This window comes from Phocoena phocoena, chromosome 7 (genome assembly GCF_963924675.1).
Source record: "Phocoena phocoena chromosome 7, mPhoPho1.1, whole genome shotgun sequence".
Classification (NCBI taxonomy): domain Eukaryota; kingdom Metazoa; phylum Chordata; class Mammalia; order Artiodactyla; family Phocoenidae; genus Phocoena; species Phocoena phocoena.
In genome coordinates, this window is record NC_089225.1 from 48,037,730 (window position 1) to 48,062,923 (window position 25,194).

The 25,194-nt window shown below is 36.3% G+C and overlaps 1 protein-coding gene across 1 annotated transcript in view; it reads right to left on the reverse strand.

Moving 5' to 3' along the window:
- Positions 1–7,440: 7,440 nt before the first annotated feature.
- The window catches only part of COBLL1 (cordon-bleu WH2 repeat protein like 1), a 163,067-nt gene continuing 145,313 nt past the window's right edge, over positions 7,441–25,194 (reverse strand). Inside the window, exons 16-20 of the mRNA XM_065880142.1 lie at positions 22,048–22,282; positions 20,940–21,034; positions 15,486–17,065; positions 13,439–13,615; positions 7,441–7,527 (exon numbers count right to left, since the gene is read on the reverse strand). Coding sequence (XP_065736214.1) covers positions 7,441–7,527; positions 13,439–13,615; positions 15,486–17,065; positions 20,940–21,034; positions 22,048–22,282 — 2,174 coding nt within the window. The remainder of the gene's footprint in view (positions 7,528–13,438; positions 13,616–15,485; positions 17,066–20,939; positions 21,035–22,047; positions 22,283–25,194) is intronic.

The following is a 25,194-nucleotide window of genomic DNA, read 5'->3' on the forward strand; positions in this document are numbered from 1 at the left end:
CTGCATTGGCAGGCAGATTCTCAGCTGCTGCGCCACCAGGGAAGCCCCTCATTTTCTTTTCTTTTTACTGTTCAGTGGTAGTGATTTCCACTACTCCATTTTCCAGCTCACTGACCCGTTCCTCTGTATCATTTAGTCTACTCTGGATTCCTTCTAGTGTATTTTTCATTGCAGTTGCTATATTTTTTCATCTGTTTGGTTGTTCCTTATATTTTCTCTTTGTTGAAAACTTCTAACTTCTTGCTCTGTGGATCCATTCTTCACCGAAGTTCTTTGATCATCTTTACGATCATTACTCTGAACTCTTTTTTGGGTAGATTGCCTATCTCCACTTAGTTCTTCTTCTGGAGTGTTATCTTGTTCCTTTGTCTGGAACATGTTCCTCTGCTTCCCCATTTTGTCTAAGTTGCTATTTGTATATTTATGTATGTGGTAGGTTATTACATTTCTCGACATTGGAGAAGTGGCCCTCTGTAGGAGACATCCTGTGTGTCCCAGCAGCACACTCCCCTCTCATCACCCAAGCTATATGCTCTAGGGGTTCCCCCTAAGAGGGCTGCATGGTTCCTTCTTTTGTGGTGGGCTAATTATGTGGGTGGTCTGGTAGGCTTGGTTGGCCTGTAGCCCAGTTGGTTGCCAGTTCCTGCCCTGTGCAGATGCTGCTGGCTGCTAGTTAGTGGGGTCAAGTCATGAGACAGTTTGCTGCAGAACCCTAGGGGACCCCAGGCTAGTGCTGACTAGCTGGTGGGTGGAGTCAGGGTTCAGAAGACTCCAGGGCTGTTGCCTGCCCACTGTAGGGTGAAGCCAGATCATGGGGTTAGTGCTGGGCTACTGGCTGGCAGAGCCAGGTCCTAGAATCTGGCTGCAGGGCCCAGGGATCCCAGAGCTGGTGTGTTAGATCATTGGTAGGGGAACAGAGGAACCAGTTCTTGACACAATTAGGTATGGGGTCTGGGGTGTCCTGAAGCTTATGTTGTCCTGCTAGTGGGCAGTGCTGGGACCCAGCTGGTCCCTTGGTAGGGGCTGGCCTGCTGTAGGCTGTCTGGGTCTGCAGGCCACAGGATTACGGTTTTCTTATGTCTGGTGTCTGCCCCCTGGTTGGTGAGGCTGGTCTAGAGGCTAGTGCATGCTTCCTGGAGGGCAGGGCCAGCACCTGCCCACTGCTGGGTGGAGTTGGTTTTTGGTCCTCTGGTGGGCAGGGCCATGTCTAGAGGGATATCTAGAGGTGGCTTGGGCTCAAGAAGTCTTTAGGCAGCCTGTCTGCTGATGGGCAGAGTTGTGGCCCTACCTAGTTAGTTGTTTGGCCTGAGGTGTCCCATCCTATAGGATGTTGGGTGGGGTCAGGTCTTGGTGCTAATGAACTAGAGGGAAAGTCCCAAGATGGTCCCTAGCAGCAGTGTCCAAACTCCCAAATATGGCTCCTGTCTATGTCCCCAGGGTGATCCATAGCCACCGCCACCTCTCCAGGACACTCTCCAAGACCAGCGGGTAGGTCTGGCCCAGGCACCTATCGAATTACTGCTTTTGCTCTGGGTCCCAGTGCATGTGAGATTTTGTCAGCACCCTTTAAAAATGAAGTCTCTTTTTCCCCCAGTCCTCTGGGGCTTCCAACATTAAGCCCTGCTAGCCTTCAAAGGCAAATGCAACGGGGGCTTGTCTTCCCAGTGCAGGATACCCAGGCTGGGGAGCCTGGTGTAGGGCTCAGAACTCTCATCCCTGTGGGAGAATCTCTGCAATATAATTATTCTCCAGATTGTGGGTCACCCACCCAGAGTTATGGGACTCTATTGTATTGTGAGTCTGCTCCTCCTGCCTGTCTTGCCTTCTTTATGTCTTTAATTACATAAGGTCTTTCCTGGTAGGTTCTGGTTTTTTTAATTCATGGTTATTCTGCAAATAGTTATGATTTTGGTGTGCTTGTGAAAAGAGGTGAGCTTAGTGTCTTTCTACTCTGCCATCGTGGCCAATCTCTAGCAGAATTTCTTGAGTATAGTGTTTCTTGATGACTTGAAGGTATCTAAAACCCACCAACAGAAGTCATCCACAGGGTTTCTTCACTGTGAACTCTTCAATGAACCTTTTCCTATTCATTACATGAGGTTTTCTCTGATGGTGAACTATCAAAGAGAACAAAGGTTCCACTCTTTTCTGTAATGCCACTTTCTGGTTTCTTGATGTACCTGGGCCTGCTCTCTCCTCTTTTTTCCCCCACATGTTGGATGCTTCTTCTTGCTTCATTTCCTCCTTCCAGATTTTCCTGAAATAGTAGGATTGCCAGATTTGGCAAAGAAAAATATAGGATGTCCAGTTAAATTTAAATTTCAGATCAATGATTAATTTTTTTAGTGTATACATACGTACATATATATATCCCAAATATTCCATGGGACATACCTACACTAAAAAGTAATTCATTGTTTATCTTTGAAATTCAAATTTAGCTGGGAAATCTGTATTTTATCTGGCAACTCTACGAAATAGACAAGTCCAAAGAGCTTTTAAGGGGGCTGTGGATCTCTTTGATATTTGGGCTCTCGTGTTCCCAGTTCTGAACATAAAACGAGAGAGGAGAAAGGGAAAGAAGATATTTCTGCACCACAAATAATAAAGGGATTATTACGTTAGATTTTTTTTTTTTTTTTGAGATAGCTGGGAGCTAGACAGAGAATCTGAGGTGTATTTGTGTTGGATTTAGTAAATAGTCTGTGGAACTATGGGGGAAATAGGGTATGTGGATCTGAACCAATTGAATGAATTTATAATTTGGGTTAGAGTCATATGTATATGAGTTTAAGAGGGTGTGTTGCATCTGTTGGCACATTAATGCTGTATAACAATCAACCATGAAACCTCAGGGGCATTGCTAGTGGGTAAGCATTGATTGCTCTTACACCAGGATCAGCTTCGGGTGGCTATTTGGCCCTGCTGATCTTGACTGAACTTGCTCCTGTCTAGGGATCTGATTGTTAAATGCTCTAGGCTGACCTCAGTTGGGAGCCCTGCTCCATGCTCCTTTAAGGACCATTCAGCCATCCCAGAGATGTCTTTCTCACAGCATTTCAGGCACAGGGAGAGCAAGCAAAAACATGCAAACTTTGAGATCTAGTCTCAGAATTGGCACTGTGTCATTTCATCTCATTCTGTTAGTCACAAAACCTGTTCCTGTGGGTGGGGAAATGGGTTCTGTCTCTTTAGTGAGAGGAAATGCAAAGTCATGTGGAAAAAGGTGTGGATGCAGGTGAGGTAAAGAATCGGGGCCATCACTATCGTCTACCACAAGGCTTGGGTAGGAACATAATAAGTTGGTAGGTAAAGAAATTTCTTGGTTTGAAAACTATAAGGTTGGAATTGTAGCACTTTTTCTTCAAGATGAGTAATCTGCAAGACTTCCAGATGAATTTCTCCAGTTTGTGACACAGAAATGCCAACAGTGCTATACAGATTACCAGAATGTTTCACAATTTCTCTTGAAATACCTGTCAGAAAAGTTCTTTTGAGAGAGCACATGGTGGCATTTTTTCTTGCCATAAACAAAATACATCTACCCATATGAAGAGTCTGAGGTGTTAAGGATGAAAACTTGCAGGAAAGTGGTAACATTTAAGAGAAAAGCAAGACAGACTGAAGATCCAGAGCAAGTAGGTTACTATTTAAGTGTCCCTTGAAATCTAGCACCATTTTCTCCATCATTTGCAAAGTTTGGCCAGGCGAAAGAGCAAACTAGAAATCAGATGTGGGATTCTGCCACTTGTCTGGTTGTGTGACCTTTGTAAAGTAGCAATTTCTTTGCGTACTTTTTTGTTCCACATGTGGATCAAATAATACAAAAGTTCTGTGTAAACTCTAAAACACCAAATGAATTAGCTATTTTTACATGAAAAATAATCTAAAAAGACCATTCTATCCATGGAAATCTTCACTGTGACCCCCAATTGCAAGTTCCCTTTTCTTTCAAGTCATTTATCAAAGTCAATGGATAGTAAAAACTAGTGAGTTTGATTCTTGGCTCTTTTGTGTTTTTGTCTCTACTGGTAGTGGGTAGGAAAAGAACTGGCACTAGACAAATAATTTTATCAATTGGGATTATTTAAGTTTCAAGTACAAGCAACATTCGGTCTCAGGAAAATGACTGGTCTCATTCAAGGACTTGGGTCAAGTAGCAGAGTGTGGATTATGTTATCTCAGGCCAAGTTCTGTGAAAAATGCCAGTGGTAGTTTGTTAGGGATTGCATTGAATCTGTAGATTGCTTTGGGTAGTATAGTCATTTTCACAAGATCTGGTCTTAAAATGGGAGGGAAGGTCACTCTTCAGAAGGATGGGAAGTATATTAGATAAATAATACCTGTTCGCTAATAGTAGTATTAAAAATAGGTAGCTTTGTAAAATGAATTGTGCCAAACACTTTTAAAATTCATTTAATCCTCACAACCATCACCATTAGTATGTTAATTCAATTTTTCAAAGGTGAAAATGAGGTACAGATAAAATAATTTGCCCAAGATCCCATGACTTGTAAGTGGCAGACCTATGATTTGAACCCAAGTATCTTGACTCTAGGCATAACTGTGTACCACAAGAATGAAATTAATAATAGGAGAACAACAAACTGAAACACGATAAGGTTGATCTTTATGTGCAAGAAGGAACATTGCTGGTGCAAAGGCAAGTTGCTAAATAGTATTAGAGTGTGACTTTTTTTAATCTTAAAAACAACAGTAACAACAAATCTGCAAAAATACAAAAGCCGAAAACAAACCTATAAATATGTATTGGATATAAATACATCTATATAGGGATTAATATCAAAACATTAACATTGGTTATCTCTGAAAAGGGGATTGGAATGCTGGAGACAGAAAAGAGGGTAATTTCAAACCCTATAATTTACATAGAATCTGGATAATTTAAAAATAGGTATCATAAAGAAATAACTTGATGGGGAAAAAAAGGAAAAGCAAAATGCCTAGATGCCAAAAATTAAATATGAAAATTGAAAGCTGGTTCTAAATCATTCCTGTATCTTCATTTTGCTGTCACTTAAGGATATGACTAGTTTTCCTATCCTTTCCCAATTGGGTAGAGAGTGTAGCACATGCTTTTCTCCTAAAATAATGTGGACAAGGCAACTTTTTCAGATTGTATGTGTACTAATTGTTCATATATATATCCCCCTAAGTCCTGTGTGATCTTTAAAAAAAATAACTACAAACTATTTCAAGTTTGCTAAAACCTGGAGTAAAACTTGTTTTCAAACCAGTTTGTACTACAAACACAATTGATGCTTCCTATAAATCTCCCCAATCCGATCTTCATTTCTTGATTTCCCACCAGCAAACCTGTGTATTTTATTTTTTCTATATTTATAGCCATAATACATAGTATCACTTTGCATATTTTATTATTTTATATAAGCATCATAAAATAAGCATTGTTTTCTTCCTTATTATTTTTGAGATGTATCCATGTGATATGCATAACTCTAATTTGTTCATTTTGACTGTTGTACAAAAGTCTATTATATGAATATACTATCGATGTTTAGCGCTGGTTAGGACTCCTTTCTGCTGTTTATATACAAGGCTGCCATGAACATTTTTACCTCTCCTTAAGCACACACATAAGTACTTCTTTAAGGTAATATGATAAGAGATCTTTAATTTTACTAGATATTGCAAATTTGATGGTTGTGCCAGGGTATTTTCCCACCACAGTAAAAGAGTTCCCATTGTTTCACTGCCCTTGACAACACTTGCTATTTTGAAACTTACATTTTTACTAATTTGATGGGTGTGATGTGGTACACTTCCTCGTGTTCTTGTGTTTCCTTGATTATTACTGAAGAGTATTTTTTTCCATATGTTTGTTAGCCTTTCAGATTTCCTCTTGTAAGAAATACCCTTTGTTTTTTCAGTGTGTGCATATTTCTATTCAGTAGTCTTTTCATGAGTCTTAGAAATGTTTACATTTTATAAATTAACGCTTATATATATTAAAAATTTCTCGTGGCTTATTTTTTCATTTTTATAGTACTTAATGTACATATAAGTTTTAAATTTTAATATTTGTAAATGTATCATATCTTTTATGACTGTGCCTTTGTCTTATTTAAGTAATTTTCCTATGCTGAGGTCTGAAAAATGTTGAATATATTCATCTAAGTTTTAAAATACTGCTCTTAAAAGCTGTCTTTAACTCAAATATATTTGTTTATGGTTTGAGTTAGGAATCCAAATGTATTGTTTTCCAAGTGGATAATCAAACACAGTTTTTCAAAAAGTCACTCCTTTCCCTATTGGTTTATAATGACATAACTTAGGTTTCCATACATGAGGGTCTCTTCAAGTCTGATTCAAGGAAATAGCAGCAATATTTAACTTAATGTGTACTTGCCATGTGTCAAGAACTCTGCTAAGCATGTTATGCATTTTGGAGTTAGAATACATGGGCTCATACACACCAGGGAGCCCTGATAAATGGTCGCTCTTACTATATTACTTATTTGTTTACTGGCTGATGGAGATGTGTTCATCAGGTGAAGTGCAGAGATGTGCTGATTGACACAAACTGCATTTTAAAAAGAATCCCAAATATATAACTTGCTTTTATTAAACAGGGGAAAAAGCAACACATTTTCCAAAGAGGCAGATATCCCAGTAGCTTTAGTAAAAACCAACATAACATCAGTTTGTTTGACAAGCCTTTTAGAATAAGTGAGCAGTTAAATTTTTAAAGTAGGAATTGAACATCAACAAGCTCTAGACCCCAGAACAGTTACAAGCCAACAAATTAGACATTGTTTTGCTTAACAATTTTAGCTTTAATGTAAATATATATTACTATTTAGAATATTAGCATCTGAACTACATAATGACTATCACTTTAATTAAAGCCAGGATTTCTGAAACCTTAATGTTTATGTTTAGAGGATGGGGTACCCACCCCATAACATTGTTATATCCATCAATGGAATATTTATTATGGGCTTTAATATAACATAAACATTTCCAATTAAACTGTAACATTGAGGCAGCAAATGTCAGATCTATGTTTGCCTAGTTATTTATGTGTCATACAAATATAAGTCTATGAATCTTAATTTATCCCTTTGTCTAAGTCACGATTGTAGAGAATGTGTCAATAAGTGAAATCAACAAAAGGTGACTATTTCTCATTTGAGAAAAATGAAAGTCATTAACACCTTGTCTTAAAGTTCTAAAGCAGCATATTCAGTTCTTAAGGCAAAAAAGGCCAAAGATATTATTATAAATTATAAATTCTGGTAATTCTTCTTTTGGCATTAAAAGCCACAGCACAAGTTCTTATGCTTTAATAGATAATATATTAGTGTACATCTGGACATACATTTGCTAACATTCTCCATCAGTATGAAGTCGTTCTGTGCAATAGAGCTGGTGAAGTGCGGCATGGCAGGGCAACACTTAATGGCCATCCTGGGCATCAAGGGACATGGAGCGGCTGAATCTTGACCTTCCATTCACAGATACTGTATTTGATGGAACTGCAACCTAAGAGAAAGAAACACACTTTGCACCCATCAATTTAAAATGGGACAGCTGTCTAATTTTCAATTTTCAACAATTAACCACATTTTAACTTCTACTTAATTGTAAATGCTAACATTTAGTATTTATTATTCAATAAATTTCAAATAATCAAGAATAAATGTTCAATCTGCCATGAAATTAAAAATGAGTTATTTCCACAACAAACAAGTTAAATAATCCGTTAACACACCTTAGTCTTTACAAAACTACCAAATCAACTCAAAGGACAAGAGCATAAGCAGACTGCAGGCCAAGTTGTCACTAAAGCACATTTTTAGCTAGATTAATTCTGGTTCCCCCAAAGTACCTTGGAGAATGTAGAAAAATAAAGCAAATTCCACAAAGCAATGAATTCTATAATTTCCATATTGATGATATATATTAACTTGAAATTATTCTCCCAGGTACCCCTCATTTATAAGAAAAACTAGCTTTGGTTTTTAAAATGCCTTCATTTGAAGGGCTAAAAAAGTCAAACCTATGACTGTTTTGCCAAAACAAATGCAGAATGAAAAGGAGTTTATTCACTAGGGAATAAACTCCTAAGTTCCAAAATTCTATGGCAAAGTCTCCTATTTACAAACTGTAAGGGAATAAAAAACACTAAAACAAAATTTCCTAAATAGCTTGAAATTCCAACATTACTTACAGGAATGTAGAAGAAAGTTATCTGGATTCTGAATAGTAGGTATAATATTTTGAAATATTACATATAAAATATGACAATATTTTAAGGAAAATAGTTCATCTCTTGATTGTAATTTGACCAGTTCAGCTTTATAATCAAACATTATCCTCTTTTCATAAGAGAACTGAAGTACAAAAGGCCACAGATTCTGCCTAGCAACAGAGTAAGTTAGTGAAAAGGAAAATAAAGTTGGCAAGTTTAGGTTGGCTTTGGTTTCCTGGTGCTTCATTTCTTGCCTTTTACTAAACAAAGATAGATCATCTAAACTAATCAATTTTCTTGACTGTCTTATGAACCCAGGATGGAGTAGAGTGGTTGACACCATCCACCTGAAATAAAATAGCTAAGAAGAAAAGTTGCCACCAAGGGAAGGAACACTTACTTATCTGCACCCTATTCAGTACTCATGTGGGGCTACTTTCCAAGTACAGCCAACAAACAGACAGGTAATGCAGGTAATGGCTTTTTGTTATGTAATCTTGGTCTGAAAAGTCTCTCTGTGTGTGAGGGGTTATTTTTGTAATTCTTGCCAAAATTGCAGTTCTCATATTCTTTGTAAAGTAAAAGAGAGAAAATTTGGTTTAAGCATTTAAAAAAACATACTGATGGTTCTAAATGTCTACAAGTAAAAGATGTTAATTGTAACATCATTTATAGAGTGAAAAACTAGAATCCAGTTAAATGTCTACCAGTAAGGAGCAAATAAGCTATGGTTCATTCATACAGTCAAATACTATGTTGTCTTTTTTTTTTTTGGCCGTGCCACGCAACTTGTGGGATCTCAGTTCCCTGACCAGGGATTGAACCTGGGCCCTTGGCAGTGAGAGCTCAGAGTCCTAACCTGGACCACCAGGGAATTCCAAATACTACATAGTCTTAAAAGAACAGCAAAGATATGTATGTAACAAAAGGGAAAGCTTCAAGAGACAGATATATATTTAACAGTGTTTTACAGAGGATTCCATTTCTGTTAGAAAAAATAAATGTTTATATATGACAAAAGTGGTCTGAAAGGTCACACTGTACTCTATCCAGAGCAGTTACTCTGGGGGGAAATGGTATTTTGTTATTAAAAATTTGTTTACTTAAACTTCAAACATGAGAAGATATCATTAGAATACTATTCTATGAATTTTTTGAGGTCAGAGACCTTGTCTATTTTAATGCCACTTCATACCTACTTCACACTCATAGTTATTTTAGTGCCTGGTCAGTGTAACTCGATGACTATTTCTTAGATGAAATATGGTAACTTTTTACAAACATTTATGAAGTATAAAAGTATTGCTTGAATTTTTTGAACAGTGACCACAGGACACTAGTAATAAAGATATCTTTAAAAAGTAACTTTAAGAATTTACTGATGTAAGCATCTACTAGTTGACTGTCTACCCTTGAAGTTCAAGAAATTTTCAGGAATATTCACATAGCTTTCTTACTGTGAAACCATCATTCATTTTTACTTTTAAAATACATGGAAAGAGCTGCCAACCTGAAACACTTGGACTGTTCAAATTCAAACCAAGGAAATATGAATAAAAAGCAGACTAATTAAACAAAATAAGCCAGGAAGATCCTGGGTGACTTATCCAGGTTTTCTCTTCCCTCCAGATTTCTATCTAGCTAACGATAAGTTTTATTTTCTGAGGAAACACTTACTACCAAGCACTAAATATCACTCATCAGTTTATTTTCAGACTTTTATGTTTACAAACCTATATTCTCCTTATAATAGTGTGATAACCTTAGTAAGTCGAGGCACCAACAAGAACCAAAAGCAGCCAAAGTTCTTGTGTCAACACAAGTCAATAATAATAGATGGGGGCTTCCTTGGTGGCGCAGTGGTTGGGAGGCCGCCTGCCGATGCAGGGGACACGGGTTCGTGACCCGGTCTGGGAAGATCCCACATGCCGCGGAGCGGCTGGGCCCGTGAGCCATGGCCGCTGAGCCTGCGCGTCCGGAGCCTGTGCTCCGCAACGGGAGAGGCCACAACAGTGAGAGGCCCGCGTACCACAAAAAAAAAAAAAAAAAAAAATAATAGATGACTTAATCTCTTATTCTCTGAAAACAATTTGCTGTCATACATACATCTTAACATCAAACACATTTTATAAAATACTGTGCTAGATTTATTAATGCTTTATATGAAGACAAGACAAATCGCTTTGACTATATGTGGGTTGACTTGGGGATAAGGCATGGGAAAAAAGCCTTAAGAAACATGAAAATTCACGACTACATTTACACTAGGGCAATCAACTAGATAATTGTTCTAATGTGAACCAACTACTTAATGAAGGTTAATTGCTCAAGTATGAACAAGAGCCATAAGGCAGGTTGGTACCTGGAGTAAAAGTGAACATTTGGGTGCCAAAACACGGAGCCAACTTTCTGATGAACAATCTAAACCCACTGTCAAAATCACTGGAGATTTTATTTGGCACTATAACTGTTGTTCTATAAAAGAAATGTTAGAATGTAAAACAAACCAGAAGAAATGTTCAGAACAGGACAGAAATATGGGACTTAAGCAAAGATCACAAGAAATTAGAGCCTTCTTGTGTCCATTTTTACCACCTTCTGCAGTTTTTTGAAATATAATACATGTACAGAGAAGTGCACTGACCAGCCCAATGAAAACAAACACAGACATATATGTAGCCCACCACTCAGGTCAAGAGAATACTCCCTACTCCAGCTCCCTACTGATCTTGTCTTTATTTAAAATTTTGACTTTATCATGGAGTTTTGCATTAATTTATACATTTTTAAATATTGCACTAAGATAATATTTATCTTGATTAATAATTTTTTTAGTTCCCTCTTAAATTGTGTGCCCGTCTTGCTCTAATACACCCCTCTAACAGCACTTCTTCCCCTCTGGAAGTAACCCTATTGTGATTTTTGTAATTACTTCCTCACTTTAAAAAATAATTGCCACCTATGCATGCATCACTGAACGTAATTTAGTTTTGCATGCTGTCAACTTTACATATCTTTTTATGTCTCTATCTACATTGTTCAGTTGTGTGTATTTTATCCAATTTATTGCCATGCTTTGAATCTAGTCTACCATTTTTGGATATTAAGGTTATATGTATTTGGAGCTATTACAAACAATGTTCTTCTGAGTCTTGGTATATAAAAACACATTTTTAGCATATATAAGTAGAAGTGAAGGTGCTGATCATGGAGTGTAGATATCATGAACTCTACTAGACCCTGTGTCTTTCTTCAGAGGGAAGAAAAAGGATTATGTAAGGAATTTTCATTAAACAGAGTTTAGGAGCTGACACTATAGGGAGTCAGAGCTGTCAGTAACCTCCTACTGAGAGAGAGAATTTAGACTCAATAGAACCTAAAGTAATGAGTTATAAACAGGATACAATTATAGGATCATCATTTAGGGCCTGCTTTCCGTGTTGATTCACATCCAGCTCATTCTGGAAGCAATGAGAATTTTATACGTGAAGTGACTGCCAAATCGGAGCCCGTAAGATACCAAGTATACAGCTGCCTGCCTGTAAAATTCTGTTGGCCTGGAAGGCATTTCCAACTTAATGCACTGTTTTCTGCAATTAGTTTACTGAAACTGATTAATATATCTACTGACTTAGTACAAAGGCACTGCGGTTATTTTCTGTTCTCCCATGAGCCTGAGGTACCACTGTTTCTCAGTCCCAGGCTATGAACACCCAGAAGGCAGAGGCTTCGTTTTATTCAATTTTGTATCCCCAGTATCTGTACAATGTTTGGTATTTTTCTGCTTTAAAAAAATATTTATCAAATTTATTGAATTGAGAACTTTGAAACTCATCCTTAATTTACAAGATTAGAAACAGAATTAGAAATAGAATTATTTTCACAAATAAGAATGTACAGTTTACTTACAGGGACATATCCCCCCACACACAAAATATAGATGTCATGACCTGTGAAATACCAATTTCAATATTCCTTTTGGTTTCTTTTGGTTTTTTTGCTGCCTGGCACCTTAATTTAAACTCTACAAATAATCTACAAAATTCAAACCTTCTCCCCTGAATTATTCCTTCATGTTTCCTTCACTCCTGACAGCACACAATATTTTGCCTTGTCACCATGTGTGCCCAGATGGGAGCGCCAAGTCCTCTGTGGGAAGGGCCATCACTCAGGGCTCCAATGAAACCCATCCAGGAAGCTGGCTGACACAGGCAAAGCTGGCTGTGTAGACATGCGAGGATGCCTCCCCCTTTTTCTATCTTTGCAGCATTCCTGTTCCTTGGCAGATTTCGTTTTTGTTGAGTTCAGTGTTTTGCTCAACAAGTCTCTTACTCTTCTCTAAATAGCTTCTAAAATGATTAGAGAAGGAATTCACAAAATGAAATGCCTAGGGAGTCAGTGAAATAATGAGTACTTGTCTTGTCTTGGGTGTTGAGGAACTTGCAACCAAGATGACTAAGGGAGGAACAAGAAGGACATTTAGGGAAACTACAGCCTCTGGGAGGTCCAAGTGAGGATGCCAGGCTCAAGGCTGCACCACATCCTCTTTCAGCGGATGAAGGCAACAAAGGGAGGAAACTCATCTGCACATAATTCCCTGTGATGCTTTTTGGTGTTTGCCCAAGAAGGGGGCACACCTCCTTTCTCTCCTACATCCAGGAGAAGCTAGACTCTGGCAGGGCATTATTAAGATTGGAATTTCTGCATTAGGTCTCATCTAAATTCTCTAGATTTTCCCTACATTATTTTGGTTTAGCCTATAAAACTCCTCCCCCCGCCCAACCACCCAATCCCACGTATGGTAGTAACTGATTGCTGTAGGAGCGATGACTGAAAACTTGCAGGCTTCTACAACAGTGCAGCTTTTCTGGAATAAAGGAGGGACTTTCTTTCCAAAAGACTCTTTCTTGCTGTGCTAACACAATTTTTTTAAAATAAGAGTCCAAGGCACTTTCTATATATAGATATATAATAATGAGCAAAACTAGTGTTCCGCACCTGGCCCATGTTTTGGAAAACAGACCTGACATATTTTTAAGTACTCTCTCAGCTTATACTTCAAAAATGACCCCTGACATAAAAGAGTAACTTCTGGCATCTTCCCTATTCAGACTTAAAAGCCAGAAAACAATTTCCCCTAAGTATGAGTTTGACAATGTTGAAAATAAACCCACTGTCACCCATCTGATAAAGAAAACTTACCCTTTTCAACTTGGCAGCAGCCTCTCCAGAACGAATTGCAGTCAGCAGACTCTGTCGGATCTGTTCTGGGTCAGAGCTTTGGAATGTTGAAGAACTTTGTCTCTTAAGGGTGAATGATGGGCCGTCAGTCAGAGATGGCGTTTGGGGATTCTGTTCATTATGTGCGGAGTTATTTTCCTATAAAAATAAATGTGAAATATTTAGATGAATACCACGTGAAGAATGGGCCATTATGCAAAACATTTTCATCACCAGTAGCTCTTTAAGAACCACCATTTGCCTCACTGGTGTTTTAGACTCAGCTCTGTTTCCTCATCCACTGAGTTATCTCTGCTGCCAGAGCTCAGCTGGAAGATGAGGGCATTACTTTCCCTCATCTTGAACTCAGGAGGCTAAGGAAGGAAAGTGATACCTCCTTTTGTTTCACAAATGCAGTGGTAATTTTACTGTCCTTGAGTAAATAAAATAATGCCGATTTCTCCAGTGGAGTTGGCTAGAAGAGCCAAAGTAGTAATAAAAATTCCACAGACAAAAAAAAAAAATTTTCATAGTTCCAATATATTAGTGTTGTGAAATTACTTTTGATGGTACAAATGGACAAATGCTGGTAATTTCATACTTGTTGAACCTAATGTATCTTCTAATAAAGGAATATTAGTGACTAACAGCTTATTTTGTGTTTCTGGAAGTCACAGGGGCTGATGGCCATGTTTTCTTTATTTTTCTCATGAGACTAAAAATAAATATTAGAAATTTCCAAATTTAAGAATCAAAAATTTAATTAAACTTCTTAGGAAGGAATATTTAGTAACTGATTTAACTGGCAACTGTATTCACACAATCTTAAAAATGTCTTTTTCGAACTGCCAGATGAGTATCTTTATAAAAGATGAGCTAAACAGAACTCAGGCAATGGCTCAAAAACTGTATTATATAAATCAAACTTCTGTTGTTTAGAAATGGTGTTCCATTCTAAGAAAAAAACTCAGGCTTTATTCCCAAGTAAAGAATTAATCTCTGCATCATATGTCTGTTCCTGATATTATATCAAAGTAATAAACATAAATGTGAAAATATATAAAGAAATATTTTTCAAGGTAAATATTGCTTTAAAATTATGGAAAAGTCTTTACTTGGCAATATGGTTAATGTTCTCTTACTCTGGGAGTGTTTGAAAAAATAGTATAAAATGCTTCTGGAACTGTCATACAAATATGAAAGTATTCTTTAAACACTATCAGAGTAAAAGTACACAATGTATTTTTTAAAAATTGCATGGGGATTATCATAATTCATACTGTGAATTTCTTCCTGAATATACTACTTGAATCTAGCAAATTATATCATTAGTTGATCAAACATGAAGTCAACAAATCCCTTTTTTGTACACCATTAAGGTTAGATGGTGGTTAAGTGACATTCTGCTCAACATACGTATAACTGGAAAGTTGACACTGAATTAACAAAATGGGAAATTAAGAAAATTACCTATTTAAACTCTGCTTTTAATTTAAATTACATATAACAATGTTTGGTAAGCTCAGGTTGAGTGTATATGATAGAAAATACAGAGCTGAGAGATGTTTGGTTATTTTATCTAGTCTTTGATACTGCTTATGTTTTTATGTAATTAAAACTATTTTGCCATTATGGAGAATTGGAAAAGAAAATAAAGTCAACCAGACCATCCAGAAAAGTTATAAACAAATTGAGATAAGCAAAACACAGAAAACTAGAGAGTCAGAACTATAAACTATTACACTATACAAATGTAGGAGCAAAGAAGCTTTAAATTTAAATATGTCCTAATGATACAATTATATAAGGATGATCTTATAGTAATATCTGATCAAGTTTTATGAATTATAATAACTCTGAGAATAAATAATCAGATTCTGTGTATTACTACTCTTTTCCTCCTACAGTAGCTTGATAGTAGATTATGAATTCAGAGTTAAGTAACACACAAACAAACCGACATGCTTTGTTAACCCCGTTGAAACCATGCTGTATAAGAATCCCTTACTTTTAAAAAGGTTACATTTACCTTATCTTTCACACCTGGTTGTGGGATGTCCACAAACGTATTTACGGAAGGAATCTTCCCTCCCTCTGTGTCAGCTGGAACTCGGGCAGATGCACCTCTGACCTCCTCACTGCGTGACCCTGTACGACCTTTGCTGAAAGACTGTGACCGTTTCACCACAGCGAGGGCAAACGGTGAAGGAGCAGAGCTGGAATATGGTCGAGGGGCACCAAAAGTTTTCAGAGTCTTCAGGTTAAGTGTTGCTAACTGACTCTTGGGAAGAGGAACAGGTTTGGGGGCTATGGGAGGGGGAGAGGTTTCAGCAGGCTTCTGATTGCTGTCATCATCAGTGTTTTGAATGTGTGGCTGTGGAGGAGAGTGAGTTGTTTTACTTAAGGGAGAAAGAGCTGGCTCTGGAGGAGGTACTGTATCCCTTTCCACCTCTTTCTTTATTAGTTCCTTTGGAGTAGGATTAGGGGCAGCTTGAACACTCTTGGCAGCTGCAGATGTCACATAATGACCTGAAACTCTTTTTTGCATCTGCAAGAAAAAAGAACTTGGTTTGGAGTGGGGATTTGAAACCCGAGATTTAAGTTTTGACTCCAAAATACTGTTTATATCTTCCAAATTTGGCACAAAAGGAGCTGTGCCAGTGTCTCTCGTCATTTTGGGAGTAGGTTTCAGAGGATTCGACATTGTGCTGTGGGTAAAACTCTCCTCACTTTGCACCTGATGCTCTGTTCTCAGGGTAGGCTTTGGTTTCAGGTCTCCTTCTGGCTCCTTTGGGCTTTCAGAAATAATAGGATCTTCTGTTTGGATTGCAGTTACTTTCACATTCTCATGAGTGTCCTTTTCTCCTAAAGTATTTATCTCCTGATCATTTTTATACCCTATGGTTTCCGATTCCCAATCTTTCAATATTTCTAGGGATCTGGGAGGCACTATTTTGTAAGTAGTCATCCCAATTTTGGGTATGTACTCTCTTGTAATTTCATTTGAAGGTTTTGGCTTGGGATTATAGTCTTGTCTGTAAAATGGATAATTCTTTATATAAGAAGCTGTTGAATTTTTATCAGTCCCATCTACAGGAGGCAAAAGATCATCATTACCATGTGCACAAATTGGATATTTTATGGTGAGTTGCTCTTCTGTATACATAGTTAGGGGGCCCTGACTCCCAAATTCTCTTGAGGTATCTAAAGAATCTTGTGGGCTTAAAGATGAGTGTTGAGTTGATTTGTTGTTACTTGAAGTTTGCACACTTTCATCAACTTTGACATCAGACAAATTATGATCTTGGTGATTCCCATCAAAACTGTCATAGGAAGGGATTGTCTGAATTGCTGCATCTTGCATTTTTGTCTTTTCTGCACTAGGTTGAATCAGTTTTTGATCTGGTGCTGATGAAGCAGCAAGATGATTTTCCTTGTAACTTCTAGCAGTATCAGTTTTATATGCCTGATAGTCTGATAGTCTGTCAACTTCCATGTCCACATTGTTACTTTTGGCAACACCTGCTACATTGATTTCTGTTCTCCTCATTCCATTTTTCATACTGTCTTCTGTGTTTGTTGGAATGATAATTATTTCATTTTGATCTACTGAGAGAAAAAATATCATAAAGTGTATGAAAAAAATAGAAAACCTCAAGTTTTCAATGCCTGCCTCCCCCAAACTGAAACAGATTGATTTGAATTCTATAGATAATTTTCAGCTACCAATTATACAAAAATTATACAGGTAGTGGCATACAGAGAAAACAGCATGGGCTTTGATATCATAGAGACCTGAATCTGGAATCAGCTTGACTAATTACAACCTGTATGGCCACATCATATTACTTACCCTCTCTGAGCCTCAGTTTGCTCAGATGTAAAAAAAAAAACAAAAACATGTATTATATGTATCATTTATGTAACATGCTTATTAGGATAGTGTATTGCCCAAAACAAGTACTCATAGAAGATAGCTATGATTTTTCTTTTAAATAAAGACTATATTTCAGTCATTGTTAAGAATGACAAAAGACATTGACAAATTTAAAAAATGTTTTTATTCTTTAATTTTTTTCCATTTTGATTCTCTCTCTGTCTTTTCTATAATCCCTAGTATATTTACATTTTATACCTAACATTAAAAGGGAAACAATCCCAGCAAATGCTATCAGTTTTAATTAAGGAAGACAACAAAACCTTACCTTTAAGAGTTGAAGTAAAAACAGAACCTAAGTTGATTGTCTTATTAATTAGGTGTCCTTGCTAAATACTTTTAGAGGACTTTGTTTTCAGTCAAAATATGGGTGATTTCAACTACATAAAAACAATCATGTGGGTTTTGATTTTTCTCTGTGAGAAAAAATAACTATTTTTCTCATGTCTGAATCCAGGTAGAGAAAACAACTTCCCTCTCCCCAGCACTACCTTTCCTCTTAATTTTAATTCAGACCTCCTGAAAACAAAAATCATTTTCCAGTGTCTAGGTTAACAAAGCAACAGTTGCCAGCCAACAACATGATGGCAAAGAGTTGGAATGAGGCATTTGGAAGAAAACACAGGCTTATGAATGTGTACCATGTGTCTTGTACTAAGCCAAGTGATTTATATACTGTGTTCCTCCAGTCAAATGCCATGAAGAGTCATTTCTTCTGAATAACCAGCTAGCCCATATCTTCAGAATCCTCAGTGGCCTCTCCTTTCAGATATGATTGTTTGCACAGCACAAGTGAGATGTGAGCCTTGGAAGTCAAATTGTGAAAGGATGTCAAGTATTTCTCTATAGTTTTATAATCACTCACTTTCATCTATAAGATAAAGTTCACTGCCTAAAATATATCATGAGCTATTTAAAATGGGTCCTCTGTGAAAAAAGAAAAGAGAAAAGAAAAAAGAAAAAAGAAAGATATGCATGCATACAAAAAAAAAATCATGTTGCCAGGTAAATTTGGATACAGTTTTTTTTTAAACCTTTATATTTTTAAACCCTGCCTAACTAACTGCACAATTATGTGATCATGGTGGTTATATTTTCTATTATGTTGCAAGGTTCCTATATTACATATATAATTTTAAAATGGAATTAATTTTTATTCTTCCCACATAAAATGCAACTAGTTATTCGAATACATATTGTCTGTTCAGGTGATTTCTTTTCTCAGTGACTAATAATTATTAACTTTTGTGATTTATAAAATTAAGGACACATGATTAGGAACCACAGAAGAGACATATCTCTGCCTGTGTTCTTATTTACTTGGTTCTTAAGTGTTTTTAACATCTATATGAAAAGTGGTACTCTCAATGCTGATATGAGCACAAAAGAATTTAAGAAATGGTCCTGGCACCAGAAAATGAGCCTAAATGTATTTCCTTTTCTCTAATTTTTCATTTTCCACTGAATATAGGTATATCCCAGTTGCAGAATGGAAACATTTTCCAAAAGAAGGTAAATCAACATAAAAAATATATTTTAAATTAAATCCCCTCTAACAAACCCTAATTTACTGGGTTTAGAACTCTAAGTTTCTATTTTTCACATTTTCTGTGGGTTACACCTACTTCACCATTATCTAACTGAATTTCTCATCAAAATGTCACAATTTCAAAATTTTCAATGATTGTCAGGCCTGGAAACCTAGAATCACTCCTGAATTCATTAGCTGGTCCATCCTCCTACATATCAATGATAATGCCAATGAAATGTCAATGAATGGACAGGCCATTTTTCAAGAATGGCCAGTAGAGGGAGAAGGTATATTTTGTACTATACTGTACTTCCCCCTCCTCAACACTGACACCAACATCAACAACCTGATGAAAGGATGATTTAGATAAGTATACAGGGTAGGTTAAAAAAAAAAAGAGAGAAAAGGAGAATAAAACTAGTTTAAGGATAACAAATTATTTTAAACATCACCTAGAGTTGACAAGGGTCATTGTAAATCAAGTGCAAATCAAAATAAAGGTATTAAGGAAATGTACTTGTGACCCTAGCACTAATATGATGCCAAAATCTTAGCAAAAATGATTTAATTTGACTATGATTTTTAAAAGAAGTAAACAGCTTTTAAATCATGACTTCTCAATAGAAATGCTTTTGCCGTCATAGCGTATGTTATAAAAAACTGAGTCAAGAAAAAAGGGGGAAATCATATACAAGTATATGTTGTACACTTGTATCTCAGGATGGTATTGACCATGAGGAAAATGAGTCAGAGACATATATATTCAAATTAACCAACACATACCACAAATATAAAATGACATATCTATATCCATCTGTCCATCTTGTTTGTGACACTGGGATAATCCATGTTATATATATATATATATATCCCTATGTTTTCTATGAATCTTAACCTAGTTTTATATATTAACATAATAGATTGGACTATGAGAATAAGCACTTTCTTCATACCCCCTTAAAATTCCCTGGTGGTGCAGTGGGACGATCCCACATGCCGTGGAGCGGCTGGGCCCGTGAGCCATGGCCGCTGAGCCTGCGCATTCGGAGCCTGTGCTCCACAACGGGAGAGGCCACAGCAGTGAGAGGCCTGCGTACCGCAAAAAAAAAAAAAAACAAAAAAAACAAAAAAAAACCATTGTGTATTCCTTGCATCTTCTATTTGTATAGTATCATTTTTCTGAAATTCAATCCTAAATATATATTTTAACCATATCTCAGTATTCTCCTATAAGGAATTCAAACAAAGTAGCAGATATAATTTCTATGATCAAAGACTGTCCAATCCAACTGAGGAGTCGAGAACAGAGAACTACATGGCTTCTAGTAATCAAGTAACAGAATAAGTAAAGTGGCAGGATTTGGATAATAGTTGAATGAGTGAAGATAGGTGGAAAGTTATTTTCCAGGCAAAGATAAAAATGAGCATAGGCCTAATGATAGAACTGAGTGAAATATATCACGAGAAAGAGAATAAACTGTCTTGATTGGGGGGCGGGGAGTGGGAAATACTGGTAAGCACTATTACATAATTAGATGGTTTGGGCCTGAAAAATCAAGCAGACAAGTTTCACCTTAGGTATAGCAACCCGACTATGAAATAAAACAGGCTTGGGTTAGGGAGTCAGTAGAAGGAAAAAAGAGAAGTAGATCATAAGTATACACAGAGTATACATCTTTAAGATCCAAGATCTAGGTTAGATAATCTCTAAGATTTAACAACAACAACATTAGAACACATGGTAGGTAGAAGCACATTTTGGAATCAACACGTATTGAACACATACTGCCTGAGTTCAAACTTGAGGTTCACCACTTACTAACTGTGGGACCTCAGTGAGTTACATAATGTCTTTGTGGCTCTATTATCTGTAAGATGAGACTAAAGTAATAATACCCATAAATGAGTTAATATACAAGATTAAATGAGTTAATATATATAAAGTGTTTAAGAAAGGTCCTTGGCACCTAGCAAGTGCTATGAAAGTGTTGGCTATTAGTGTTTATAGAACTCACCATTCTCCTGGTTTGGGCCTGGTGACCTCAGGTTTCTTACACTGTCAACCACCCTCGCTTTGTTGCTTGAATTACACACCATAATGTGTGGTCCTCTGTAAAATATGATATTGTATGTTATATATTGATACTATTGAAACACACATACACGATGATAAAACAGGCAATAATTTCCAAAGACAGATGGACTGGAATAATCTTCTGCCAAATATTAGAAATTTAATAGCAAAGAAAGAATACAACTGAGAGGAAATGCTGCTCTGAAACATTAGCTTTCATATGGTGACCCTGTTACAAAGAAAGATGTAAGAAGCTTGGTAAAATGGACACTTTCCCCAAGACAGTGTCTTTTTGTTATTATCAATTATTATCTTTTAAAGAAAAAGGAACTAAATGAAATGTACTCTCATAGACATTTTCCTTGCATCTGGCAAGGTCACCTTGTGGCAAGTCAGGAGGTGAACTGACTTCACTGGGGGTTTTTTTGGTGATACAAGAGATTAATTTGGAGACAATCCCATGCAAATTATAATAAAACTTTGATAAAATGGTTTATTTTGCCTACTTGATTTCATCTTTATTCATAGTGTGGCATTTCTAACAGAATGTAAGTATACTTTACTATAACTTTCGATTCCTAGGACCAAGGGGAAGGTAAGTGCATTCTCTGCTTCATAAAGTTGACTATAAAAATAGTATTAGTGATTTAACATCATATTCTAAGAGGCAGAATTGTTTTATATAGCAGTTAGTAAAAATTCTTCAGGAGCATTTGGTGAAAATTGAAAATTAAATATTTAGGCCAAATAGGTAATAGGCAAAACAAACGCAACACAAACAAAAATGCTAATCTTCATACAAAATAACTACATGTTATGGTTGGTCTGCCACAGGGATACCAGAACTGTTGGATTTGATTTTATTTAAAAACAATCACATGTAAATTGATACTTTATGAATAAACATTTTTTTAAATGGTTGTAAAAGGGATAAAGTATAAGCTAAAGAAATGACTCTACTTGTGTTTAAAATATCAGTTCTACGTTTCAGAAGACTAGTATCAATTAAACAAACCACCACCACCACGTCTGGCATACAGACTACTTACTGTCCATCTGTGTTTCTAGTTCCTTGTTTTTCTTCTTTGGAGTTTTGTGAGGACTCTCCAGTATCACTGCCAAGGGCTGAGTCAGGATCACTTTTCAGTGTATTTATTATATCAGTAGATACAGTAGGAATGTCTTGCGACTTCAGAGAAGTATTTTCAGCCTCATCTTTAGGCACTTCACTCAGTTCTTGCTTTTCATCTACCTCTTCAAGGCTGTAATCAGAACTTATTCCAGCTACAAAGAAATGAAGATATAATCCTAAATATTAATTTGCCTCATTCATCCTGTGCAATCCTGGCAAGGAAGGAATTTTTAAAATAATAATTAGTTGGACTCTTTTAAATTCTGATTCAAAGCTAATAGTAAAATACTTTTCTAATGGTGAATAATTATGTTAACATATAATCAGATTATCTCAGACATTTCTAAAAATAATATGCTGTCTCTCTGTTTCATTCATGGTAGAAAAAAAGAGGTTATTTAAGCTCATAAGCTTCAAGTTATATATTTCATTTAAGAATGTATCTTTCAATTTAAATGATTTTTACCTTGATGCAATGGCTTTAAATGTAAACAAAAAGAACACGAGATTTTTAGATTGGCTCCAAGTGTACTTATAAAGTTTGACTCAGTAATTATCAGTACTAACTACGATTGAGAATTATCTGAGCATCTTTTAAAAATACTGATGCTCACCTCTAATCCACATCTGTTAAATCAGAATCTCTGAAGGGAGGGACCAAGAATTTTTTTAAGGTTCTTTCAGGTGATTCTAGTGTGCAACCAAGGTGAGAAGCCATTTACTTAGATGCTTAATATAATTTTTAATATACAAATAGAATAAGTATTATGCAATGAAAATTAATTTTAACTCCTACTCAGTTTGATTCTCAGAGGCAACTTCCCTTAACAGTTTTTTTTCCTCTATATTATCAGAAAGTATAATGAGCATATATCGTTTAAGCAGATATACATACATTTCCTTCTTTCTCTCAATTCCTGGTTTATTTAATATAAATGGAAGCATAATATACCTGATGTTTTTCACTAACTTTTTTTTCCTCCACTTAACTATGTCTTAAAGGTCTTCCCATAACAGTATGTGTGTGTGTATGACTCTCTTCAATAGCTGTGGTTAATATTTCATTGAATGAAATTGTTTTATTATAATTTCTTAGCACTAACACCAAATGGCCAACAGGGTAAAAGAGGAGACATCCTAAGCAATTGGCGTCCACACTAGCTGTGAAAGTAAATTTAAACCAAAGAATGAGGTTCTGGATCTTTGCTTATTTTAATACAGTTCAGGGCTTCCCTGGTGGTGCAGTGGTTAAGAATCCGCCTGCCAGTGCAGAGGACATGGGTTTGAGCCCTGGTCCGGGAAGATCCCACATGCCGTGGAAAAATTAAGCCCGTGTGCCACCACTACTGAGCCTGTGCTCTAGAGCCCGTGAGCCACAAATACTGAGTCCATATGCTACAACTACTGAAGCCCACGCACTTAGCTCCACAACAAGAGAAGCCGCCGCAATGAGAAGCCCATGCACCGCAATGAAGAGTAGCCCCCACTTGCTGCAACTAGAGAAACGCCCGCGCGCAGGAACGAAGACCCAACACAGCCAAAAATAATTTATAAAAAAAAAAGAATTTGACTTTAAGTAAATTTATATATAAAAATATATGCAGGGCTTCCCTGGTGGCGCAGTGGTTGAGAGTCCGTCTGCCGATGCAGGGGACATGGGTTCGTGCCCCGGTCCAGGAAGATCCCACATGCCGCGGAGCGGCTGGCCCGTGAGCCATGGCCGCTGAGCCTGCGCGTCCGGAGCCTGTGCTCCGCAACGGGAGAGGCCACAACGGGAGAGGCCACAACAGTGAGAGGCCAACGTACCGCAAAAAAAAAAAAAAATATATATATATATATATATATGTATATATATATATACTTATATATTTAAATCGTGCTTTATCATGACATGGTTATTTTGATGCCAATGTACAATATTATGCCTTTACAATAGCATATTACATCTATACAGTAAGAGTATATTTACATAATTTGAAAACTATCAAGGAAAAATGAAAGGCCATTATGGTTTAGATGCAAGTATGTTTTATAGATGGCTCCTTGGTATATATTAAGCTCTTTTGGAAATTATATTAACTGAGGTAACATTTAGCAAATTATTGATCTTTCTCCCTATTTCTCTCTTAACCATCACATGTGTTTTATATAGATACACAACTTTTCTTTAAAAAGTCGAGGTCTTCAACTTTCTTTAAGTATGAGGTCCTCACTGAGAAACTGGTCTCAAAGTATGAAGAATGAGTCACATGTTTCAGAAATCTTTTCAAATTATTTTTTCTGGGGTTTTATAACTTAGTAGTTATAAGCATCATACAGGCTTTCTTAAATATATATATTTGAACTGCATTCCTGTCATTAAAATTCTTAGAAAAGGCTGTGATTCTTTTAAAAAATTCTAACCAAGAGCACTTTCACACTTTGTTGTTTGACTAGTACAGATTTTTTCCAAGCTTTAAAAAATATTAAATCAAGTTTGTTTTGTATGTGTTAACAGACTTATACTATGGCCAAATTTTAGAACTACAGCAATAACAACAGAACGAAGTGGGGGCTGTGAACAGTGAATAATTTTCACAAATGTTAGATCACAACTATCATATTTCAGCTTCACATGTTCTAAGGGAAGAGAATTCACTTTCAAAGAACAGAGTATCCAAAACTTTAGTGTAGCTGTAAGATATAACAACTTCCACAATATGTTTAGAAAATTATAAAAAATCATTTGAAATTGTAATTGTTGAAATTTCTTTTACACTTACTTAGCTTTCTAATATAATTTGGATATATTTATCTTAATATTTTCAGTCCTTCTAAAGATTGCAAAATTGAAACAAAAAATAAAAAATTATTTTAAATTCACAAAATATAATATGTGTAAAAGAAATTTAAATAAACTTAGTTTGTAGCATCTTATAAGTTATTAAAGCTTAAAATTTCACTAAGCCTTTTGGGACATCTTGTGTATTTTTCCTGGAGATGGTCAAAGGGCAGAATTGTTTGACAGATACTACTCTTTGCTAAAACAGAATTGTATTAGATTAAATCTATTCTGGTGAACTTT